Here is a 24,828-nt window from a genome sequence, read left to right on the forward strand (position 1 = left end):
AATGCAAAGATATAAATCCCTTTCCAGGAAGCAAATTATTCAGTGATACATAAGAAAAAAAAAAAAAAAAAGGCAGGGGGAGGGGTGGAGGGTAGTAGAATGGTGAAAGGAGGTGTTTAATGGATAGAGGAAGATCCGGAAAGGTGATTCTCAGATCGCTTAGATAAAGCCACCCATCTACTCGGTAAAGATAAGAGGAAAAGCCGGCTGGCTTTATTCTTTTGACACAGATGTACCAATGTGGCAGAGAGGGGAGGTAAGAAGGTTGGTAATGGCTCATTCTCATTTACCACACAGCCTAAACTGTTCTATCACTCACCTTATAAAAAGGCCTCGCAGGAGACTCGGGACAGGCAGTTTGACAGAATCTACAGTGGCAAGGAAAAAGGAGAGGTGCACAGAGGAAAAGGGAGCTGATGTATTATTTACAGGTGGAGTGCTTGAACAAAGCAGGCCACGGGAATGGGCCCAAAGACTTGTGTCTGTACGACTGTGGAATAAAGACAGACATCTTTGAATTCTTGTTGCTACTCCTTTGGCTGCCAGGGGCCCCTGCCAGTGCTGGGCCAGCGTGTGTGTGTCTCATCTCTGCCCCGCTACCGGTTACCCTTCCTTACGTTCGGGAGGGGCAAAGACCTCCCCAGAAAGCTGTCAGACCTCTGTGGGTGAAATCTCATTAGGCTGGGCACAGAGGGCATCTCGCTGGCGGCGGCAGGTCTGATCAGCACGCGGATGGAAGACACACACACGCACACACATCCTGACTGAAGTCATGCAGTGGGCAGAGAGGAGGGATGCGGGACTTGGATCCAAAAGGAACAAAAGGCGGCAGCCTCTGCAGAGAGCTGAGCGAGAGTGACAGGAGGACTGCTGAAGGCAACCAGAAGCAAAGTGTGAAAGCCCACAGCACAAGCCGCCGGGGAGCATATGCACTGGACTTCACAGCTTCCTCCCGTTTCCAGCTTACATTTGCTCCATATGCTGCTTTACACAGCTTTCTGGGGCCATAATGGGTTTTATTCCATAGTTTTTATACTAACACGAATGACTCACATCTGCTCCAATACCCAATTCGCTCTCTAATGTCTTCGGCTGCTAGGGAAGAACAGCTTACACGGAACTTGCCAATAACAAGAGTGTCACACACACAAAAAATCCTAATTCAGGGACCAGAGGGAGGACGGTTTCAATGCTATACGTGTGAGCTGGGAGGGTCTTTGAGAGGGCATGATGGGGAAACAGACCCAAAGAAATGAAGGACTTGCTTAAGGCTATCAAGACCATAGGTAGATCCATTTTCGGGCACCAGGATGATCCTAACTCAGAATGTACTTCTTTTCCTCATTTTTCTGCCATGTTAAATCTTTTGCTAGGAGCTTTTCCTCCCCATACAGGCTGTGATGAGAAAAGGAGTACCTTGGATTAATCACCAATGATAGCTAATCCCCCACTGGGATCAACTGTGCTCTGCATTACTTAAGCTGGTTATTAAAGTTTTAAATATCTGCCGGAGCACAGGGGACCCCTGGATAGGCTGGAAGAGACTTACAGGGTCAGGCCCTGTGTGGAGACTCCCCTGGCTTCCAGATGTTTGAAGTCATGTCTGAAATCATTTTCAGTCCTTATGACACTGGCTCAACAACCCAGATTAATACGCCTATTGGCTGGATGAGGTAATGACCTTCGGTGAAACCAGACTCCTTTGACAGTTTCCATTGGCCCAGGGAATCTTCTCCACTTGAGAAAATAATTCAAGAAGCAAGCTCCTTGAAAGGCAAGCCCTGCTCTCCTAGGCATTGCAGGCCCTGCAAAGGGCTGCCATGGGAGACCCAGGACCTCGGTTTCCCCAGATGCCAAACAGCACAAAGCACCTTACACCCTCAGCAGCAGGCAGTGTGGGGTTGCACCATCTCTAAAGCTTGGCGGTGGTGTTGTGTAACCGTCTGCCATCTGTTACTCAGAAGCAGCATCACAAAGCACTGAGCAGTGGACTACGGTGCTGCAGCTCCTGCCTGGAGCTGACGGCATCTCAGCGGCTTGCCTGGGGGTCCCCTGCAGTCTGCTGCAGAATACTTTGCAGGCCTCAGCCTGCAGGTCTGGGGTGAGGCTCCTGGAAGGGATCCAGGAAGCTCAAGATGCCGCAGGGAGGGGTTCTCTTGCTGCTGTTCCACCCCCATCCCTCCCGTGACTGTGATCTACCTGGACCTTTGCCCAGGCAAAGTGGTGGCTGGGGAGTCTACCCCGACCTTTCAGCATAAAGAATTCTAATAAAGGCAAATCCTGGACCATCCTCAGGGTTCTGCATGAGGTCTGAGAGCTCAGCGGAATCTTGAGATGGGCTGGCAAGAGTGCCCAGCTTTTCTGGGCTGTTTGATTTCCACCATTGTTTCCAACCAAAAACTTCTTATCTACAGCCTGGCCAGGAACTCTGTGAGGCTGTGAGAAAGGACTGCCCTCGGGCTGAAAGACAGGGTACCGAACCTTTCAGCAGATTCCTCCATTTCTGCTCCACTTTTTGTCTGCTCCATCTTACTGGAAAGTGAATTCTGGAGCCCTGCTTTACACCTGCCTTACCTCCCTCTGGGATGGGGGCTTCCCCTATGCTGAGCTCTTTGGGGGAGGCAGGGGAGTGATGTCTTCAGTAGTAGAAGCATCACTTTCACCTCTGCAAACAACTTGATGAGATAAGCGTCCCTCCAGCTCAGGCTACACACATAAGATAGCACTGTTCCCCAGGGAGAGCGAGGTTTTATCTTCCCCTTTTTGAGGGATCAGATGATCAGGTAACACCAGCACCTTGCGTTTAGTTTTCACAACTCTTCATTCACTTAGAGGAGGTAGTATCATCCCCATTTTACAGATGAGGAATCTAAGGCTCAAGGAAAGTACTTGCCCAAGATTCCCACTGCTGTTGTGGCTGACCCAGGCCAAGAACCCCTAATCCAGTGATAGCACATTTATTCCAGCCTAGCTGAGGCCTACATGGGAATCCCATTCAGACTTTGCTCTGCCTCTAGACCTGAGTGGTTTCAATTTGCAAGAGGAAGGAGGACCCACTTCCAAAAGGCATTTGGGGAAGGCAGCTTTTGAAAGATAGCCCTCTGTACCCAGTTCCTTCCTGCCCCAAATCACTTTCCAAGAACACCATGTGGTCGACCCAACTTTGGACCCCCCCTTTCCTAGCACAGAGTTCTGATCCTTATAGGGAGACATACTCTTAAGGGAGATAATTGCACCTTAATTTTTTCAAAGGATTACGTTAAAGTTAAATTTAGACCAACTCAGCATTCCATTAAGCAGAAAAGTTGCCAGGCACCTGCAGGCAGGCAGAGAAACACTCTGGGGAGTTGGCCGAACTCAGCCTTGGCCCTGAAGGGCCACGAAGGTGACTCGAGGGTTGGGTAGCTGCCCCGCCAGCGTCCCGAGGTCCCAGCGCCGGCTCCGGTACGGAAGGTGCTCTGAGGGCGGGAGCACGCTGTGAACGCCACGTGCAGCCCCCGGCGGAGAGCGGGAAACTCCTCCCAGGCACAGCTCCGCCTGGCGCCGGCTGGCCCTCAGGCCCTAGTTTGCAGCTGGGGGTGGCGGGCTTCGCGGACGCACCGTTCCCGCCCCGCTCCATCCCAGGATAGTCCCGGAGCTGCTCCCAGGGTTCGGCGCCTGCGGCCCCCAAACAGCGCCCGGCGCCTCAGTGGGCTGACGGCGGTAGCTCCCCCTCTCAGAGCCCCGCTCGCTCCCGCCGGGGCGCCCTGGGAGTCCGCCTGTGGGTCGATCCTCCCTCCCCCTTCGCTGCTTCCCTTCCCTCCTCCCTCGTGCTCCTCCCGGGGTGCCGGGCACAGCCTCACATTCCTCCCTCCCCGCAGCTCGAGTCAGTTTCCCTCGCGCGGCGGCAGCGGTGGCGGCGGCGGCGCAGAGAACACCTCAGCGGCCACCGAGCTTCTCCGGCTGGAGCGGGCGTCCAGCTTGGCTTCCCCTCGGCCCTTCCCTGCCGCTCCTCTGGGCACCTTGCGCCTCCCCCCCACCCCCCGCGCTCGCTTCCCTCACAAGCGGGCGGGGCGCCTGGCAAAATCCTGTCAGCATTCCACCCGGATCCCGGGGCGAGCGTTCCCAGCAGCCAGACACTCTCCGGGACTCCTGCCCCTCCGACCCTGACCGCCAGGGGGTGCCCTAGGGGGCGTAGCGTCGGCGAGAGGAGAAGGCGAGGGGGACCATGCGGCGCCTGAGTCGCCGCCTGGTGCTGCCTATCTTCGGGGTGCTCTGGATCACCGTGCTGCTGTTCTTCTGGGTAACCAAGAAGAAGTTGGAGGTGTCGACGGGACTTGAAGTGCAGACCCCCAAGGTACTGGGTTTGGCGGCGCGCCGGGCGCGGGGCAGTGGTTGGCGGGAGGGCGCGCAGCTCTCGAGCCGGGTTTGCGGGCTCTCGGGAAGCCAGGGCCGGGGTCTGGGTGCTGTGAGCAGGTAACCGGGCGCCGGATGCGGCTACAGTGTGACATTTCTGGATTTAAAAAAGCTCAGGGGCATCCCCGGCCCCGCGCTGTGTGTAAGTGAGAGTGGGTGTAGGCGGTGGGCGCGCGCTGGTGGGCAGAGCGGGGCTCTCAACTTGGGCAGCGCGCCGGGGCCCTGGGGCGGCGGGGGACCCTGATGTCGAGCCGCCCAGGGGGTGGCGGTCCGTGGACGCCGCGAGAGAGTCGCCGGTGGTGGGGCCGGGTGGCAGGGCCGGTCGGTGCTGGCGTCCGCCAGAAGTCTGGCGGCTGCACTGACCTCCTTGCTTCCCTCAGCTGCCAGGCCCGATCAGGGGAGGCCGGCGCCGGCGAGCGCCCTGCAGCCTCCCGGGCGGCTGCTGCTCGGGCCCACCCGGCCTGCCGCCACCCCTGCTTTATAATAGTCCTCTATCCCTTCAGCTGCATTGGAAGTTGAATTGACTGTGCCCTGAACATCACTAAAGAGCCTGTAAAACAGACGCCTTGGTATTGGTGGGGAGTTGGGGAAATGAGAATCCAAGTGGCTTTTCCAACTCCAGCCCAGTGGGTTCTTCGGAGCGGAGCCACAAGGCTCTCCCTGCAGGCTCTGTCTCACCTTTAATGCAGACCCCCCATTCCTCAGCCTACTCTTCCACAGACCTGGCGGTGGGACACTGAAGGAGGCCTCCGGCCATTTCCTGACTCACCAGACATTTATGAACTGGATCCAGAGCGGTCCTCCAGCGACTGAGAAAAAGTCCTTGGAGAAGCTTAGGGCCCCAAGCGGGAGACTGAAAAAAAATGGGGGATAGGGGGAGAGAGGGGAAGCTCCCAGTAAGTACAGTGCGGAGGACCTACTAGATGCCAGGTACATAGTGGGTGCTTCTTTGTAAGTAGTTGTGTGAGTTGGGTGGTATTCTTCTTATTACACAAATTAGGAAACAGGTTCAGTCTTTAAGTACCTTGCCTGATTTGAACTCAGACCTCTGATATGCAGTATCTGTCCACTGTATCACTTTGCCTCTGAGATCTCCTTTTAACTAAAACCTTTGGGCGCTTATGTTTTGGAATCTTGCCAATGCTCGATTGATTTCCACAAACATTTATTGATGATCTGCGGTGTGCCAGGCAGTATGCTAGGTGCTGTGTGTACAGAGATGCAGAACTTTTTCTCTGGGGGTGGGGGATTTGCTTAGGAATGGACCAGGATGGTACAGTGTGCTGAGGACTAAGATGATTCCATGCACTGGACATCATGGGAACCTGGGGTCTTCCTGGAGGAGAAGGCGGACATAACAGAACTGAGTTGAGAAGGGTGAACAGTAGGTTTGGCCAGTAGGTAGGGAGGGCATTCCAGGTAGAGGTTAACTGCACCAAACAGGCTGAGAGGAATGACACAGCACGCTGTGTGAGTTTGGCATAATTTGAGCGTCAAAGCACGTGGCCAAAGGCACGGATGAGGCTGGGGAGATGTATAAGGGTAGGGCCATGTGCGTACCAGGGGGGCCTTTGAGGTGAACTGAGCAGGGGAGTGATGAGGTCAGACTGATGACTTCAAACAGCCTTTATCACACTGGATCAATTTTCTCACTCACCTCAGACCTGTCCATAGATCTGGAGAGCTTTTCTTCTTTTTCCCTGGGTGCTTCTGCTCCTTGTGATGCAGTTAATGATGCCTACAGGGACATGAACTCTGTTTTGCACTGAACCTCATTACCTTAAGCTTACTTATTCCTAGTTTACACTAGGGAGCTGGGACAAGAGATCTGTCTCCTTCTTTGTGCACTTTGTCCTTCTGCCTTACTTGTCTCTTCTCATCCCAGTGGGCACTGAACACACATTTATCGAATGCAGCCATAGGCCAGGCTCTGTTAGGTTTGGGGCTTGCAGTGATAATAAGTACACTGTGTCCCTGAATTTGGGGGGCTCTCCCAAGTTCCTGGTTGAGGGAGAATTACAAATGAACGAGTAGTAGGTTGGGATGGGGCAGTGGTGTAATGTCAGGAGTCCGGCACTACTAGTGCTGTAGTTTTGACGAGGTGTTCTTTGTCTTAACATCTTCCTTTCCCCCCATTTTCTGTGTTCTTTATAACCGTGAATTCTTTAGATTTAAAAAATCTTGATACTTATTATTAGACACACGCCTTCTTTGTTATATATTTCTTCTTCCTATTCAGTGACTTTGTGTCTACATATATGTGTTGTGTGTCTGACTGTTTTATGTTTTATGACCTTGTGTGTCTACATAAATGTGTTATGTGTATTCATGGATGTGTTTTGTGTCTGGTGGATGGGAACCCCTCTGTATCTTACTGTATATGTGTTTGAGGAGAGGGGTGGAGAGACAAAATGAGATCCTTCTTAGCATGGAACAGTTTTATTCCAGGTACCAGGTGCAGGAAAGGCAAAATTCTACAAACGATGGAAATTTGCAGGTCACGTCTCAAGGAGTGCAGTTGGTTCCCAAACCTGACTGCAGGTGAGAATCACCTGGAGAGCTTGTTTAATATACACATTTTTGTGTTTAGTTGCAGAGATTATGATCCTTTGGGTTTGGTAAAGTTCCTAGAATCAATATTTTTACAAGGGCTTCATGTGAGTCTGAAGCAGCTTGTTGATGGATGGTATTTGGGAGCTGGATGAAGAATATCAAGTCTTTTGATTTTTTTTGGTAGTTCGGTTGGCCCCATGTATGTATGGCCGAATGATTTCATTCTTCCTGAGCTTTTGGTAGATCACGCTTGTGTGACTGTGTGCATTCATGTGAAATAACAATAGCTAGCATTTGTCTAGTGCTTTACAAATTCTCCATCTCCATTTCACATGTATTAGCTCATTTAGTCTCCACAACAACCACAGACAATAGGCTGATCATACTTTTATGCTGTTGAGCTTGAGTAATGAGGTTAAACAATTGGCCCAAGATAACAAGGCTATTATTAAGTGGCAGCGTCAGGACAAGAATGGAATGGGCTCATTCTGGGAACTGCCCATGTAAGTGCTCCTTCCATGCCACCGAACCTGGGTCTGCACTAGTGGCTGATGGGCTGAGTTTGGGGTACTGACAGCTGCACGATACCCATCTACTTTCCAAGCACTTCCATGGCTCATCCCTAGGTGCTGGCCTTTGGAGAGCTCCAGGGAGGTGGGTGTCATTTGAAGGGGGAACCTATCTCAGAGGGTAATCCTGCTCTGCCCTTGGAGGAGGCCAGCTGGGGCAGAGGAGGCTCCTCTGGCTGGACAGGGTGCACCCCAGTGGGGAGGGTCTGCTGGGAGGAGACAGCATCATTGAGTGGTTGCACCAAATGGCAGGTGGTTGTAGCACCTTTGGTTTAGGACTCCTTTGCCAGGACAGAGATTGTTGCCTCAACAGTAGGAATTCAGATGGGATGTTGTCTATTGTAGGGAAAAAAAAAATTTGGTTTTTGAGTGAGTTCAGTATCTTAGGTTTCCCTAGGCAATGCTCATGCCTAGTTATGGGAAGAGCTCTTGCCTTGGGCATGTCGGAGCCCTGGGGAAGTTTTCATCCTGCCTGGGGCTCTTCCCAGTGTGGTGGAGGGGGTCAGCTTATTTCTCAAAGCCAGAGCAGTGGGCTCCTGTCCCTTAAAAATATTTAGAGAAATTGAAAGGGGTTGGACAGGAGAAGGCTGGGACCTCCCAACTTGTAGATTCCATGCTGCCAGTTGTCTTTTAGTGGAGATGCTGCCAGTTCTAGTCTGGGGCTCCCAGGCTTTTATTCTCCTTTCCTCAGTGTTAGGAAACATCCTTATTCACCTGGCAATGGGATCTCCAAAGTGGGTCTGATAATAAAATAAAACCCATTGCCAGTCACAATCCAGGTGATATAGAGAAGCCAGTCTGCACTTCTGGTTTCGGAAAATTGATTGGATTTCCCCCCTTACTTTCAGGAAAGGCTGGTTCTATTAATAGCTCAAATAAAGATTTCTTGAAGTTTGACTTTTCAATGTTGAGTTGATTTTTTTTTTTATGGGAGTTTCCCACCCCCAAATTCAGTAAATCTCTTAATTCCTTATTGAAAATCATGTAACATGCTTGATGCGTTAATTTAAATTGTATTTTAGCGATAAATACTGTCCCACTAGAAAGGACCTGAAAAATGTTTCCATTGCTTCTCTCCTCTATCATTTGTTTGCCATTTGGAGAATTATACAATAACTGACAGAATTTAAAAAAAAAAACCCCAAAACAAACAACCTAGCAAATTTGTCTCTTATTTCCAAGAAACTAAATTTAGTCCAGGGGCTTAGAGCTTAGTAAAAACAGAAGAATTTGAGGCCTGAGGGTACTTTTGGAGGAAAGTTTTGGAAATGTAAAGGCTTTGAATAAAGTGCCTCGGGCTCATGTAAATGTATTTGTGCTGTACTAGAAATACAGCAAACACTCTTAGAAAAGAGCTTGTTTTCTGTAATATTTGCATACTTACTGCAGATGCGTTAAGTATATGACACTGGTATTTTGTTCCCCATTTACTAGATAATTTCTCCCACTAAAAAAAAATCCATCAATTTTAGAGAGAGACCCTAATAATCTGCTGATGCTCAGTGGGTGCATTTTAGAGTCTGTCCAGGGACCTTTGACTCTGGAATGACCAGAAAGAGCCCATTATCAGATGAATGGTCATCCTTCCACTCGTTCCTGTGTGTGCTGGTGCCTGCACTGGGCGCTGGGCTGTTTTCCCATCTAAGGCAGTTCCTGGAGCAGATGGGGAGGAAGGTGTTGCCTAGTGGCCCAGATGTGTCTGCTGTGAGACCTGGGAAATATGAGAGCAGAAAGTTAGAACCTCAGGGATTCAAGAAAGGCATGCTTTTTCTTTCTAGATAGCGACAAGCTTTTTTTTTAAAAAACCCTGCGCTCCCCCTGAACTTCCCCTCTCCTCCTGTTCAGTCCCAGCTAGCTGGTGGGAATTTCTCTGCCCGGGGACATTGTGGGCCTGCCCTGTGTTGTACCTCTGTTCTAGGTCCCTTTTCCAGCTGGCATTCTCCCCCAGGCCCTGTCTCAGGGACCCCTGGGTCTGTTCTAAGGGAATCTCTTTGAGTCAGTCTGGGGAGCTCTCTCCCTCTCTCTCTCCCCCCCTAAACCCTCGTTCCACTAAGTGACCTGGTGCTTTTGGAAACAAAGACCAGGAATCCCTGTCTCAGAATTTCCAAGAGGCACAGAATGATACCTAATCAAAACAGGAAAGACCTAAGGGTAAGGCTAGAAAGGAAAGAGAAATTAATGTCCTTGTCACAAGCTTCCCCAGCCTGTCTAGAGACTACCCTTTTCCAAGGTTGCTCATCTGTTTGAATCATTTAAAAGTGTTAATTTCCATTCATCAGAATTAACTGAACAGGGGCTAAATGAGGCTGCCATTCGCTGATGCCTAAGGCCTGGGATTTCCACACAGCCAAGTTCATGTGCCATTTCATCTACCTCCTTTGCCTACATCCTTTCCCACACCTTTCCCATCCCAAATTTCCAGAACAGTCTTGTGCATTATCAGGCACCCAGGAACACATTTTGAAGTTGAAGAAACATGTTTCTGTGCCCTTGTTTTGTTTTTAACATTCATGGTTCTGTCACTCTTCCAGAGCATCTCAAAGTCCCCAACGCATTTTTTGGAAAAGAATCTGAATTAGAAAGTAAGGACAAATCCTGGGCTCCTCTCTCTGGGGGAGTCTGTGAGCCCTGCCATGACATTTGCACATTCCACCAGAGACTAGCACTATAGACCTGCCATCTGTTTGGGGAAGTGAGTCTGGATGTGCCCTGTGCCCTTTATAGCTGGCTGCTGACTATTCTTACTTGCGCGCTGTGACCCTGAGCTGGAGGGGGGATGGTCAGCCATCCTCCTTATATGGAACTCGAGATGCACATTTTTCACCAGAGTCCAGAGATGGAGAGCCCAGCTCCCACCATGTCATCATCAAGTGTGGCTTCACTTTCCAGCTTTTCTTACACACTTGGCAGCCCGCGGGTCTCTTTCTGCCATTGGCAGTGCTGGGTGTAACTCTGACGGTCTCTTCCGGGCTCAATCTCCTAGACTGTGAAATGGGAGCAGCATATGGCAGCCCTGCCTATCTCCTCCTGGCCTTGCCAGCAGTCTGAGCCATTTGGGGTTACTTGTGAATTACTCTGAAGTGAGACCTCATGGCTTTAAATAATTATACTACAGATACTCTGTGTCTATTACTTATCTTTTAATTATTTTACCAGAAACGCTAGATTAACCAAAAAATAAATCAGTTTCCAAGTCCTTAGATATTGAGCTGATTAAGAAAGAACCCCTTTGGGATACTAAAGAACACACACACACATGCACACATGTACACTGGTACCTTGGGGAATTCTGCAGAAGCTCCTGAAATTTGCTGGCTCTGATATTTTGGTATTTCAGAATAAATGGCCTGAGATGACCTTTTGGGGCAGCAGTCTTTGCATTTGGCAGGAGCTGCCGCCATCACAGGACCTAATGAACACTAGGAAACTAATGGGGAGAGAGGAAGAGCTCTCTATGGTGTGTGAGAAACTTGTGCGCCACCCAGGGGGTCCGCTTTCCTCCTGCTTTTCTTTCCGTTGCTTCCCTCCTCCCTTCATCACATCGTTCCCCCTTCTCTTATTCACATCTCCCGGAAAGGAAAGCGAGAGGGGTCCAGAGCAGAGAGGCACAGGACCCTTGGGCAGTAGCCCCAAGGAAGAAGTCTGGAGGCACAGGAGCCCAGTACTTCCCTGCAGGCTCTGACCAAAGTCAGGAGCTGCCTGCCTCGCTGCCTGCCTTGCTCTTTCCGAAGGAGGGAAGTAGCCCCTCTGGGTCAGCCTGAGCCATTCTGCTTGTACGCCCTTATATCAGCATGAGTCCTCATCGCAGGAATTAAGGAGCCTCCCAGACAATGCTGATTGCAAGTACAAAGTCTCTTATGTGTAACATTTCCCGGAGACGAGATTAAGCACTTAAAAAAAATAATTAAATTCTCCTCATGTCACTTGTCTTCTTAACTGTGAGCACTCCAGAGACCTTTCAAGGAAATGCAGGGAAAGCAGCACACTCTCGTGTTCCTGCCACTCGATCTGAGTGCCCAGAGGAAGAGAACCACAACCCAGCTGCCTCTTTGCTAATGATCCTGTTGTTTAAACCCAATTTGCATCTCATTCCTGGCCAGGAACGTGGGGTAACATCTACAGAACGGGTAGGACCACCCCATCTTGATGAACTCTCTCCAAAGAAGCTATCAGTCCCTTTCCTCTGTCCTCACTAGGGTTCAGAAATTAGAATTTTTTTTTCCCCTAATGGTCCAGGCTGAGGATTTATGTAGCTTCTGCTGTTCCTCTGAGAACACTCTAATCATTAATTCCCCCCAGCCACAGAGAGACTGAGCCAATCAATATTTATGCTCCCATCTCTCGCAGCTGCAACACGCAGGCATAATGGACGCCAAACTCCGTGATGGTCATTGAGAAATTAGCTGGCACCTGTATTTCAGGCCCATTGTTTTCTAGAATCTCAGGGAGCTCAGACCACGTGGCCCGTGGATTAATTAAGCCACCCAGATAATTGGCTGTTAATAGATGGCCAGTTGATAGCTGCCAGCTGAGGGCTGAACTGACTGTGGTCCTTATTGTGGTGGGTTGATGGTCTGTATCAGGAGAGGCACTGGCTCAAAGACCTGCCGAATTCCAGGGGAATGAAGAGCAGGAACATCAGAGGTAGCTTCCTCTCTCCACCTCTTCCGGGGATGCTTTACAGTTTATCAAGTGTTTTTCTTCATAGGTGACTCGTTTGATCCTTCCTGCAAAGGCGTGTGGTGGGTGTGGTTATGATCCTTGTTTTCTGGAGTTCGAGGAGACTGAGGTTATAAGCGGGAGGAGACTCTGGCAAGCTCCCCCAACCAATAAGTGGCCTGGAGCTCACGCGTCCCTCTGTAAAGCACGTGCTGTTTGCATCATGGCTGTGCTCGTCTTCTGGCTAGCTTCCTTTTCCAGGGGAAATGAACTCTATTTTATATATGTACGTGTTACATGTATGTTTTCACATGGACAAAAAGCTTATGCTTTTGCTGAGAAATGACTCTGTACCTCTGATAAAACACTAGTGTTGCTTTTCTGTACGCAGATTAAGGCAACTAGAGAGCCCATCTCTGGAGGGCCACCAGGACTTGGGGTTTTCTCCCAGGACAAGCCAGGTTTAACTCACCTGCAGGTCCTCCAGGAAAGTCCCATAGGTTACTGTTTTCTCCTGTGGGAAGGTGCTGGGCTGGGCGGACTCGTGGTCCTGGGAGAAGTGGAGAGAGGCTTTCCCACCCCTTCAGTCCTGTAGTCAGCGCTGGCTCTGTCCTTGTACCCATGGGCCTCCCGGGCTGGTAGGGGTTTGATGGCAGGAAATGAGGCTCTGCTGTCACTCAAGAGGCTGCTCAACTCAGAAGTCAACAGGATTGTGCAATTAAGACAGAAACCATTGATTTGAATTCCTTTCGTGATGAGTGCGGTCCTTAAACAATCAGAAGCAACTCCCTTGTAAGAGGAAAAATGTCAGAAAGAACCTAGGATGTACATCTTATTTGAAATGTGAGGTAGGTGTATGGGGGAATGACTCCAGCCAAGTGTCTTCGGAAGGTACCCAGCCTCACCTGAGATCCTCCCAGCTCAAAGACAGAAGGCGCCCTGCCTGTGTCATGCTCTTTAGCCTTAAAGGCCCATTGATGGCTGCGGCGGCGGCTCACTTCTGCTCTGTAGACGGACTGCTGGTTCTACCCAGTACAGGGTACAGCCTCTTGGTGGCTGCTTTGGAGGTTAGATGTGAGTAATATACTTACTGCCTGTGTATAAGCTTAAACTTATGACAGCATAAAATCAGGACGTTGCTAATATCTTCTGGGTATTTCGTCTGCAATTCGGGTAAGCTACTGGAGGGATCATGGTGGTGCTTTGGTGATGTGGCCTGAATGACAAAGTCAGTCTCTATTGCAGGATTCTAAGCAGAAACATGACTTTTCTTGTCCGTTTCTGCAGAGCATGGCAACGTTAAAGGGGACTGTATTTTTAGAGTGTGCATGGAGTAAGAATGAAAAGAAATGGTAAATCTCGGTAACTCTGACATTTTTCCTCTCCACTCAAAGGTCCTGATGATTTTCTAATCATTTGTTCAATTCTGGATCAGATAAACTCCCTGTAATTCTTCCTGCCTCTCTTAACACTGAGATTATAGCTTCTGCTCCAGTTTTTAGCTTTTCTCTTAAAACTGCGTGTATATTTTGGAAAACATCTTAGAAGTGTCTACTAAAGCCAAACATGTTTACATTTACGACCCCGCAATTTCACTCCTAGCGATAAACCCCAAAGAAAAGCCTTCCTGTTTCAGTGAATCTGTGCACTGGAATCAGAGCAGGCCAACTTTTCCTGTAAAGGGTCAGATACTAGTTATTTTTGTTTTGTTTAGGTCATACGATTTCTGTTGTAACTACTCAACTCTGCCGTTGTGGAGTGAAAGACAATATGTAAATAAATGAACATGGCTGTGTTCCAATAAAACTTTATTTGTGGACCCTGAAATTTGAATTTCGTATAGTTTTCACATCTTGTGAAATAATTATTCTTTGGCATAATTTTCAAAGATTTATAAATGCAAACCCCATTCTTAGTTTGCAGGGTGTCCTAAGACAGGTGGCAGGTCAGATTTGGCGGGCTTGTGGAGTTCCATTTTCATAAAGTACAAGAACTGGCCAAACTAATTTACGGTGTTTGAAATCGGTTTCATGGTGACCGTTGGTTGGTGTTAGTGACTGGAAGGAAGCAGGAGGGCATTTGGGGAACTTGTACCGTGTCAGTTTCTTGATTGGGGTGCTTGTAACTTGGGTGTGTTCACTTTGTGAAAATTCCTTTTGAATACCTGCTCTTTTCTGTTTCCACCTGAATACGACGTTTAAAAAGAAAAAGTCGGCACTGAGTGGGTGGCTTCTAACTCCAGGTTTTAGCACCGCCTTTGAGGTCAGAGTGTAGAAGTTTTCATTCTTTTTTTAGCCACTGGTTTCTGAGTGAGAGAGCCTTTGGTGAAAGGTCTTGAGAGGTCTTCCCAATTTCCCAACTCTTACTCCCTTTTTACACACAGGGAGACGTTTAACAACCAGTGTAGTAGGGGTACCAGTCACAAAAAGTACACATGCCTGCTGAGAGTTAACCATTTAGTTGCTGAATCATAGGAAGATGAGAGGTGAATGCTAGGGGAGAGAAGGGCAGTGGGAGGACCTTCAAGACAGTGGGAACCACTAGGAGGAATTCAGCTGGTATAGCTGCTCCACAGTGAACCCAGGCTGAAGTTGACCTATGTTTATAATTAAGAGATGGAGGCTTAGTGACAGTCAATGGAATTTTATGACTCATGCTACTGGCTTGTAGAAATCCAGCTTCTATTGATTGATTGATTGACTGATTGCCTCCAGGAGGAAAAAAAGCAGAGAACTAACAATCTGAGCCCCTACGGGTGCTGCCAGGTGTATCCTGTGTCAACCATCTATTCTTCGTAACAACCCTGGACAGTTGGTATTATTAGCTTTGTTTGTCAGGTGAGAAGCATCCAGGCTAAGGATCATGAAGTGACTTTCCCAAAATCATGCTGCTCATCCGTGGAGGAACTGGATTCCAAACCAGATCTGTCTGGCTCCAGAACCCACCCTCTTACCACCTTACCACGCTCACCCTGGCTTCCTTCCTCCCCTCCCAGCCACACATGGTCTCCTGAAAGTGATGATTGAATATATTTTCCCCCTATAAAGGTGCCTTTATAGCCTGCCTTTGCTCCTCTTCCTAGAACTACACGTGTCTTGTTGAGACCAGAAGCTGTTGAATGAAACAGTTTTATATCAGAAGCTACCTCTTCCAGGACAAGTCATTTTAGAACAACAGTTGAAGGGAAAACTTTATAACACTTTCAAAGAGAAATACATTGTGCTTTCAGCACTGTTTGATAGCCATTAGGAACACATCCCCCCTACAGACCATGGGGAAGGTTTCTGGTCCCTGGGTTAAGCTTTAAAAAAGGAGTCTCCAAGCTATCACATTCTTAAGGGTGTTAAGCTACTTTCGATCTGCCTCAAGGCTGATTAAAGAGGGGATGGTGAGGAATCAATCAACAGATGCTGAAAATGCAAAGACCACGGTAAATGGTAACCACCCCACCCTGCCCCACATCATTCTTCGGAGAGGAATAGTCCTGTATCCAGCATAATAGCACCGATTATTTGGTTGTTTGTGCTGAGGAGTTGAAAGCTATCATGTGCCGGGGAAATACTCAGCATGGAGCAGTAATTATGGATCAGCTGATAATAAAGGATGCATTGGATTGACTGCTAATTAGATTATTAGCAGGAAAAACAAATACCTGCTATTAACCATAAATAAGCCACATTTGTGATATCTTCTCCTTTTTAATGCATATTCCTTTTTATAATGTGCAATTTCTTCTCTGTGCCAGGACTTCCTATCTTCCCCAGTCATATAGAAACATAGCTGTTGAGCTGTAATCGAGTCGTTTTCTGGTTTCTTTCCGATCTCAAAAGGGGTTGAGAGGGGTTGAGAGCACTGACATGTGTTGAGTGTCATGTGTCAGGCCCTACATGAGATGTGTTGGGTCTTTTCAGGGAAGAAGTTGGGGGCTATATCAGAGCAGGAGCCAGGTGTTTCTCACAGGCACGGAGTCTCTCTGAGGGGTGAGGGATGAAAGGGTTTTCCCTATGAAATCCAGCCTGGAGTTAATTGCCAACAAAATGACCTAGTTGCTTCTTTGTTGCCACTTTGAGGTTTGGTCCTCATTATCCTGCTTTGAGGAGGATGGATGGGCATTTGGGTGCTTTGTGTGTCTGCCCCCACCCTCTCCCCACCAAGCAGGCCATCTTCCTACCCAGTGTGTCCCCAGTGGTGTGAGAATCCGGCTGTCTTCCTGCCCAGGGTGATTATGCGTTCTCTGGGTGGGGACCATCTGAAAGAGCCCTTGGGAGCTCCCTGGGTTGTCTGCAGGGGTCAGGGGGCAGCTCTGACCACGCCCTCAGTAAGTGGTGCAAGTGGCCGTCAACTGTCCTGCAGGAAGCGCCAGGGATGGAATTTGTCCCTGACCACACTGTATGCTAGGAGTCTATGTAGGAGGGAAAGGTTTCCGTGGGGAGAGGGCTATATGGCTGCCTCTTGGGAGAAATGCTAGGTGCTTTATCTGTGTTGAGTTATTTGTTCTTTACAAGGCCCACCACGAGGTTAGGCAGGCTGAGACCTAGCTGGTGCTTGCCAGTACAGCCCTACCATGTGTTCAAGGCTGGCACCTTTCTGATTAACTAGTGCCTGAGCCATACATGTTGTTAAAATATTCTCTGAAAGAAATGCAAATCAAAACTATAATGAGGTACCACCTCACACTGGTCAGAATGGCCATCATTAAAAAGTCCACAAACGATAAATGCTGGATAGGATGTGGAGAAAAGGAACCCTCCTACACTGTTGGTGGGAATGTAGTTTGGTGCAGCCACTACGGAAAATAATTCCTTAAAAACTGAAAATAGAGTTACCATATGATCCAGCAATCCCACCCCTGGGCATATATCTGGAGAAAACTCTAATTTGAAAAGATACATGCGACCCAGTGTTGATAGCAGCACTATTTGCAGTAGGTAAGACATGGAAGCAACTTAAATGTCCATCAAGAGATGACTGGATAAAGAAGTTATGGTATATTTATACAAAAGAATACCACTCAGCCATAAAAAGAATGAAATAATGCCATTTGTAGCAACATGGATGGACCTAGACATGATCATATTAAGTGAAATAAGTCAGGCAGAGAAAGGCAAATATCATATGACATATCACTTATAGGTGGAATCTAAAAAAAATGACACAAATGAACTTATTTACAGAACAGACTCACAGACATAGAAAACAAACTTATGGTTACCAAAGGGGAAAGTGGGGAGAGGGATAAATTTGAAGTTTGGAACTAATACATACACACTACTATATATCAAACAGATAATCAACAAGGTCCTACTGTATAGCACAGGGGACTATATCCAATAGCTTGGAATAACCTATTATGAAAAAGAATATATGTGTGTAACTGAATCACTATGGTGTACACCAGAAACTAACACAACATTGTAAATCAACTATAGTTCAATTTTTTAAAGTTCTCTTATGAATATTATCTCTGGATGACATGTGGATTTCCCTTATTTTACGAAGAAGAACTTGAGGTTCATAAACACGCAGTGAGACTTGCCCAGTTCAACAGAGCTAATAGGTGGTGGAGCTAAGACAGGTCTATGTGATGCCAGGGTACCGTTGGGGTAGTTGGCAAGTGAGAAAGACGGTGATCTCCTTGAAGGAGTTTCTCCTTTTGAGTCCTTATCCAGCGTGGGGAGACAGGCTTACCAAACAGGAGAGACAGTGGGCCGGTTCTCCTGTACCAGGCCACTGGTGCAGACCCGTATAGGCAATCCTGGGTGGAAAGCACTGTGCAGGGTGTGGGAGATGGCCGAGCCCGGTTCTGCCTTCCTGGCCCAGGGTGAATCCTGAAGCAGTAGTGGCGTGTGGAGCAGCAGTGCCTGGCAGAACTCTGTCTCCCTCTTGGACTGGAAGGTGTGTTGCTTTATTCCTGGAGAGACAGAACTGGGTCACTTGGATGGCTGTTTAATGGTGAGAGGGCTGCAAGATGAAGCGACATCTTTTTTCTCTTTTGAGTCAGAGTGGAATGTGAGGCAAGGGGTTGGAGAGGATCTTTACATGGGTTCCAGGGATAAAAGTTTGAGACGATGGCTTCCAAATTTACTAGGAGTTGTTCTGCAAGGTTGAATTCTTCCCCTGCTCATGTCACTCTTCAGTTAGCTCAGAAAAGCGTGGTTGAAGTTTAATCTCATCCTTAAAGCTCTTTCACTAAAACAGGAATCCATTATTCCACAGGGCCTCTTATTAGGAGAAGAAGGATTTAGGGCGGTCTTTTCAAGTCATTTCAGTGAGTTTTGAAGAAGTACATTTGCCGGGATCCACTTGTCCCCAAAGTGTCTGCTGTTTGAAAAGTACAGCATTAGCAAAAGGAAAACAGGAACAGAAAACCAAGTTCAGGAAAGAGAAATAGGCTAACTGAGCACCCCTCTTTAATTTAATCAGACAGTCATGCCTATTATGGGTTCTGTACTATTTTAGACAGTCTTTACTGGGCTCTGCCCATGGGCCAAAATCAGACCCCACCTCCTCCTGTGAGCTAAGAATGCCTTTATGTGTGTGCGTGTATAAATTTTTAATAGTTGGAGAAAAACTAGAAAGAAAAATATTTTGTGTCACATGAAAATCATATGAAATTCAAATTTCAGTGTCCATAAATAAAGTTTTATGATAACAGTCAGACTCATCCCTGTACAGATTGTTTGTGGCAGTGCTCTCTATCGTGGCCGAGCTGAATAGCTGTGATGGAGAGTAGGAGGCCCGCCAAACTGAAAGTTTTGTTATCTGGCTGGCCCTTTGCAGAAAAAGTTTGCTAACTCTGCCCTAGATCTATGCTTCTCAAAGTGTGGTTGGCAGGTCAGGGTTGGACATTTGTTAGAAATGCAGATTCTCAGGCCATTCCACAGCCATTAATTCAAAATCTGCATCTTTTTTTTTTTTTTAATCTGCATCTTAGCAAGACTCCCAGGGGTACCCAGGCAGCTGACGTTTGGGAAGCATTGCCGCAGATGACAACTATCTTTTGCTCACAAAAATCAAGTGTTAATTGTAGTTCACAAACTGGGGTCTAGGGTTGGTGCTCCATTTCCCTATTTATTGAATTCAGTATGATTCTGAGATCCCATTCTCCTGGATTGGAGTGGGGATTCCTCTTCTACTCACAGATTCATGAGGATCCAGAAGGCTTCCTCGTTGCTAGAGGATGTGGGAAGAGCCTCGAACCTTCCCGGCATTGTGGTCATGTCTGTGACATCATTGAGCCCTCATCATTCTCCTGCTCCCCGGCCACTGGGTTCCTTGTGACACTGGGACCCCCAAGCCCAGGGTCCAGCCTCCGTAGGGGCACTGCACAGCCATTCCTCTCGGACGCTGCTGTCCAATGGGGCACCCACCACTTTCAGGACTGGTTGCCTTCATTGTCTTTCCAAGCTGGAGGAATTCCCTTTTCCATCACCCTCTGGGCTACTTACTCTTTCAACACACCAGCTTTTTTGTACCGCCTGGGAGCAAGGGAGCATCCTGTTTGGATTCTATGCTGAGGTTAGGAATTGGAGCTGGGCTGGGGTCAGGGTGAAGGGGTAGAATGCAGTGAGAACAAATTCAAATGAATATCCCAATACATTATCCTGCCATGCCTGTGGCAAGTTAGGAGGCAGTTGGGGGACGTGACCAGCACAGCACAGTAGCAAATCTAGGATATCTTCCTGTAGAACATGGAGTAAATTCTGTAGGAATTCAGAGAAAGGGCGATTGTGTGGCTGGCGGGGTGAGGAGGGTCTTCCTGAGGTAGTGGGACTCAGCAAATGGCCAGAGTGGAAGAGTTTTAAAATAAAGCAATTTGCTTATTTTTATTCTCAGATGTGAATGTGTCTGAAAATGAATGGATCTCTTCAGTTGGGAATATTACAGTTTACTCACTGGGGACCTGTTCAGGGTATGTTTTTGGTTTAAGGATTTTAACTGCTCAGAGTATGCTGTTTACTCTTAAAGGGGCGGTTCAGTGAAACTCTATGAGGCATCCCCTTTCTCTTAACCTCTGGTCTAAATGAGAGTTGCTAAATATGTTCTGTATTTCTCACCAAGGTTGGTTCTGGCTTTTCTTGACCACCTATTTTCATCTTTAATTAGTGGAGCTCCTGTTAGAGAAACACCCCATGGAGAAGTCATCTTGTCGATCTACATTCTGTTGAATGAGGTCTTGGGAAAAGTCACGTAGAGCAGTCCTCTGACAGGTGTGTGGGAGTCCTGGAGACCCGAGTCTGTGTGCATTGGTTGGAGGAATCAAGAAGGGAAGATATCCTGGCTGGTGTTACCAGGAGGCTGGATGGGGTTCCCAGGCTGGGAGATTTTCTTCTTCTTGTATCTACCAAGCAGCTCGGAGGCTGATGGCCCACTTGTGTTCACAGACATGTGTGGTGATCCACTATGCCTCTTGCTAAGTTATCCTTCTAGGAAGCTGGACGAGGAAAGGACCTAACACAGTGGACATGGACATACATCATGATATACCAAGTTTAAAAAAAAAAAAGTATTCAGAATTGTGTCCCTAGTAGGATCCTATTTTGTTTAAAACAAGATATATATTGAAAAAATTTTTAGATTATCAAAGTGAGTAATTTACATAAATGGGTATGGTCTATGTTGTGTTTCTCATTCTTGCCTAGTAAGTGATTGATTTAGGCTTATCTTCTTCCTGATTTCCTCCACGCACCCCTCCCCTTACTTTATTTTTTTTGCAGGAGGAAGATAATTAGGTTTATTTATTTGTTTGTTTGTTTGTGTGTTTTTGGAGGAGATACTGGGGATTGAACCCAGGATCTTTTGTATGCTAAGCATGTACTCTACCACTTGAGCTATACCCTCCCCACCTCCCCCCACTTTTAAATAAGCATCGTAACAACCTGAATGTGTAAACTTCTGTACCTTTCTCTGTCCACTCTCTAGTCGGTATGTAAACAAATATAAACATTTACCAATCTGTTTGGGTCATTATTAAGGAGGAGAGAGAAAGAGATTGACCATAGTATATATCCTTCTTTGTATCTTACACTTTCATTAACTGTACATACTAGAAATCCTGAGGGCAGTGAGTTCATTATTTTTAATGACTGCATAATATTCTATGACATGGCTGTGGCTTATTTTATTCAACCACTTTCATATAATGAGTATATCCCTTGTCTCTTATCTCTTGTCATTGCACACAATCTGCAGTAAATATCTATGTATACATACTCTTACCTATTGGTGCTTTTATTTCTATGGGATAGATTTTGAGGAGAGGGAGTTCTGAGTCAAAGGGAGTCTAATTTCTATATTAATGGATATATTGAGATTGCTTTTTAAAAGAGCGTAATATTCCACATTTCCACTGTCAAGGTGAGTATTCTTTCCACAGCAGCCCCTTTAGCATAAATGTTGTCATTTTCATTTTGCCAGTCTAATGGGTGTGTAATAGAATCCTACTGTAATTTTATATTCCTCTGACTACCAGAGAGGTTAAGTATGTTCTCACATAATATTGCCCTGAAGGATCTGTTCTATGAAATGTCTTTTTAGATCCTCTGCCCACTTTTCCACTGGGCTCTTTATCTTTTGTTGTCAGGAGTAAGAACTCTTTGTAAGTTACAGGTGGCTCTTTGTTGGTCATATGTATTGTAGACTTTTTTCTAGTCAGCTCTTACACTGTTGACTTTGTTTATGGTATATATTACCATAAAATCGTTTGCTTATTTTTATATAGTTAAAAATAGCTAATGAGTGTTCTGTCTTATTAAAAAGATCTTCCTAACTCCTAGGTTGTATGTAGAACATCCTAAATTTCCTCTTCTATATGAATTTCAAAAAAACTTTAAAATCTTAAGTCCATCTGGATTTTATTTTTATTTCTAGTTTGAGGTAAGAATTTAACTCCATTTTCTTCTAAATGAATAGTTATTTGTGTCAATATCATTAGTTAAACAAACCATCATTTTCTTCCACTGACTGAAATACTGCCTTTATCATAAATTTATTTCCCCTAAACATTGGGTTTTAGTTCTGGGAACTCCATTCTGCTCTATTGATCTATGTATCTCTTCCTATCCCAATATCATACTTTTTACTAGAATTTTCTTGTTAAACCCAGGGGCTACTTCTCAATTAGTCCATCATATTTTCCAGGTATAAAATCATATCATTATCAGAATGAGTTAAATTTCTCTCTTTTTGAATATTGAGCTTGATCACTTTATTATCTTGTTTTGTCTCATACATGAGAACATTCAAAATGAAATACCATGGAATATAGAACTCTTTCTTGACTTTGATGCAAATAGCTCTGATATTTCACTATTTACTATTTCACACTTATGAAATATTCTTTATCATATTGTAGTAGTTTCATTTCCTGTTTTACTTCAAGTTTTTCTTAGAAATGACTTTGGATTTTTATCATATTTTGTTTGACTCATACAGTTTTTCTCTTTTGTTGATACAGTGAATCAGTTTGACTTCCTTATTTTGAACCATCCTTGCTCTCCTGGAATAAACCCTGTATAGTTAGAGTTTATTTATGCTGCTGGATTTTATTTGTTGGCATTTATTTGGAAGTTTAACAGCTGTATTCACGAATTATATTGACTTATAGTTGTTTTTTTGTACTCTGTCAGGGTTTAGATTTAAGAATATACTGCTTTTATAAGATAAACTGGGAGATTTGGGTTTTTTAAGCATACAATAGTTAAAATAATAGTTGAAATAACTTTGACATCTGTCTTTTAATGAGCACATAAAAACTCAGCTCTGAAACTGTTGACTCCTTCAATAGTAGCCCGTGACTCCCTTGAATACCAATTTTTATTTTGCAGTCCAATCTGAAAAATGTTAGTATTTTAACAGGAATATTCAGCCTATCATAATTAGTGAAATAATTGGTATATTGAATATTTACTGTTTATTTTTCTTTCTTCTTTTTATGATTTTCGCTATTTTGGCCAATCACTATCTCAACTTCTGTTTCCTTTTTAAATTCAGACATCTTATTTTACCATCATCACTGACTGTTACCTTCCTTTTCAGGACATTCAGATAGACATTTCTGTAAAAATAAGATATCAGTGAGTTATCCCCACAAAGATGTTTTACTCACTTATTATCAGTCTAATACATTGAGGCTTTTAGGAGTATTTTTACTTCCTAACTCTTCCTTCCACTGAAATCAGGCGGACCGTTAGAAGACTTTTACTCATTAATTTCTTGGTTTTGCTAAGATAATTTAACACTTGTAGAACTAAATGTCAAGTTTTTCTTCGCAGAGTGCCTCTTCTTTTTCAAGTATTCTTATTTATCACTTTTGTTACACGTTTCCAGTACTTTAATACTCTCTATTTAGATTCAACTGTGCAAATTGCACGGTTCATCACTCACCACTGTTTTCTCTTTATCTCACTCATCTCAAGATTTGTTTGAATTCATTTTTTGATGTGAGTATTTTCCTGAGATGGGATTTGTGGGTTATATTTTCTATGAACCCTTGCACATCCACAGATATCCTAAAATCAGACAGGTGGATAACCTCTATCCTGGATGTTTGGCAGTATGTGGATGGTTTCCCACTGTCTCCTAGATTCCCGTTTTGCAGATGGCAGGTAAACTTGGTGCCTAATTACTTTTCCTTTGTTAAGTTACTTGTTCTTTCTGTCTGGAGACTTGTGAGATTTCCTCCTTATCTTTGGAACTTAGAAACCCACCTTGGGGTACGTCCTTTGCTGTAACTCCTGTGAGGAGCTCAGTTCCATTTGCAGACTCGGGTCTTTCTTCAAGGGAAACCTACTTTTGTTTGTTTAATTCTTGTGTATTCTTTATTTGTGCCTTTTCTCCCTCTGGGATTATTCTTATTCACAAGTTAGGTCTTCAGAATGGGTCTCTTCTCCACATCTCTTTTTGTGCGTGATTTCTATTTCTTTGTATTTCTTTGTATTTTTGCTCTTCTGCAACACACACACACACACACACACACACACATACATTTATTTCTTTTTCCATTTGATCTCCTGAGCCAACAATTCAGGTCAGTATAGAAACCATCCCTTTCATCAACTCATCTAATGAGCTTTTTAGTTTGAAAACCATGGTTTTTAGTACCAGAGAGTCTTTTTTTCTTCTTCTTCTTCTTTTTCTTTCTTTCTTTCTTCTTCTTCTATTTTTTTTTTTTCTGGTGCTGTAGTTGAACATCATTAAGTGCTGTTGTTGGTTTTCTTGCTTGTGTTGCCCTTGCCTCTGCCAGCAGCTCTGTTTCATCAGCAGCCTTGCCTTCTGGGTGTTTTGCTCATTCACCTCTCTGGCTTCTGGTCCCCTCTGGTGGGGGGGCTCTTTTCCTCTGTCTACTGGATGAGTCTTAGGGCCAGCTGTCCATTGCCTTCAGGTGTGATCAGCAGAGAGTGGTGATGGCATTGCAGTCTTGGCTCTTGTACTTTGGAGTGGTTCCCCCTGGCAGATTGTCAGTTCCCCGAGACACCAGAAGGAGCCCCTGAGGTACCCTAGCTCCAGGCTAGAGAGGACTTGGCAGGCTGCTCAGTTTCCAGACTTTTCTCTGGGCCATGGAGACAGGAAGTCCTCTCAGAACACTCAGCTAGCTGAGTTGCCTCCTCCCGGGGTCCGTCCCTCTCTGGGCTGAGCTGCCCACAGGGTTTGG

General features: G+C 46.0%; 1 protein-coding gene across 2 annotated transcripts in view; it reads left to right on the plus strand.

Annotated features, from left to right (window-relative positions):
• Positions 1-4,049: 4,049 nt before the first annotated feature.
• GALNT14 (polypeptide N-acetylgalactosaminyltransferase 14) overlaps positions 4,050-24,828 on the plus strand; it is a 191,880-nt gene continuing 171,101 nt past the window's right edge. The window contains exon 1 of one of the 2 annotated variants that reach the window (XM_010987767.3): positions 4,050-4,336. In XM_010987767.3, coding sequence (XP_010986069.1) covers positions 4,208-4,336 — 129 coding nt within the window. In that variant the 5' untranslated portion in view covers positions 4,050-4,207. The remainder of the gene's footprint in view (positions 4,337-24,828) is intronic. The other variant, XM_010987766.3, reaches the window with a different exon arrangement.

This window comes from Camelus dromedarius, chromosome 15, assembly GCF_036321535.1.
Source record: "Camelus dromedarius isolate mCamDro1 chromosome 15, mCamDro1.pat, whole genome shotgun sequence".
NCBI classification, from domain to species: Eukaryota; Metazoa; Chordata; class Mammalia; order Artiodactyla; family Camelidae; genus Camelus; species Camelus dromedarius.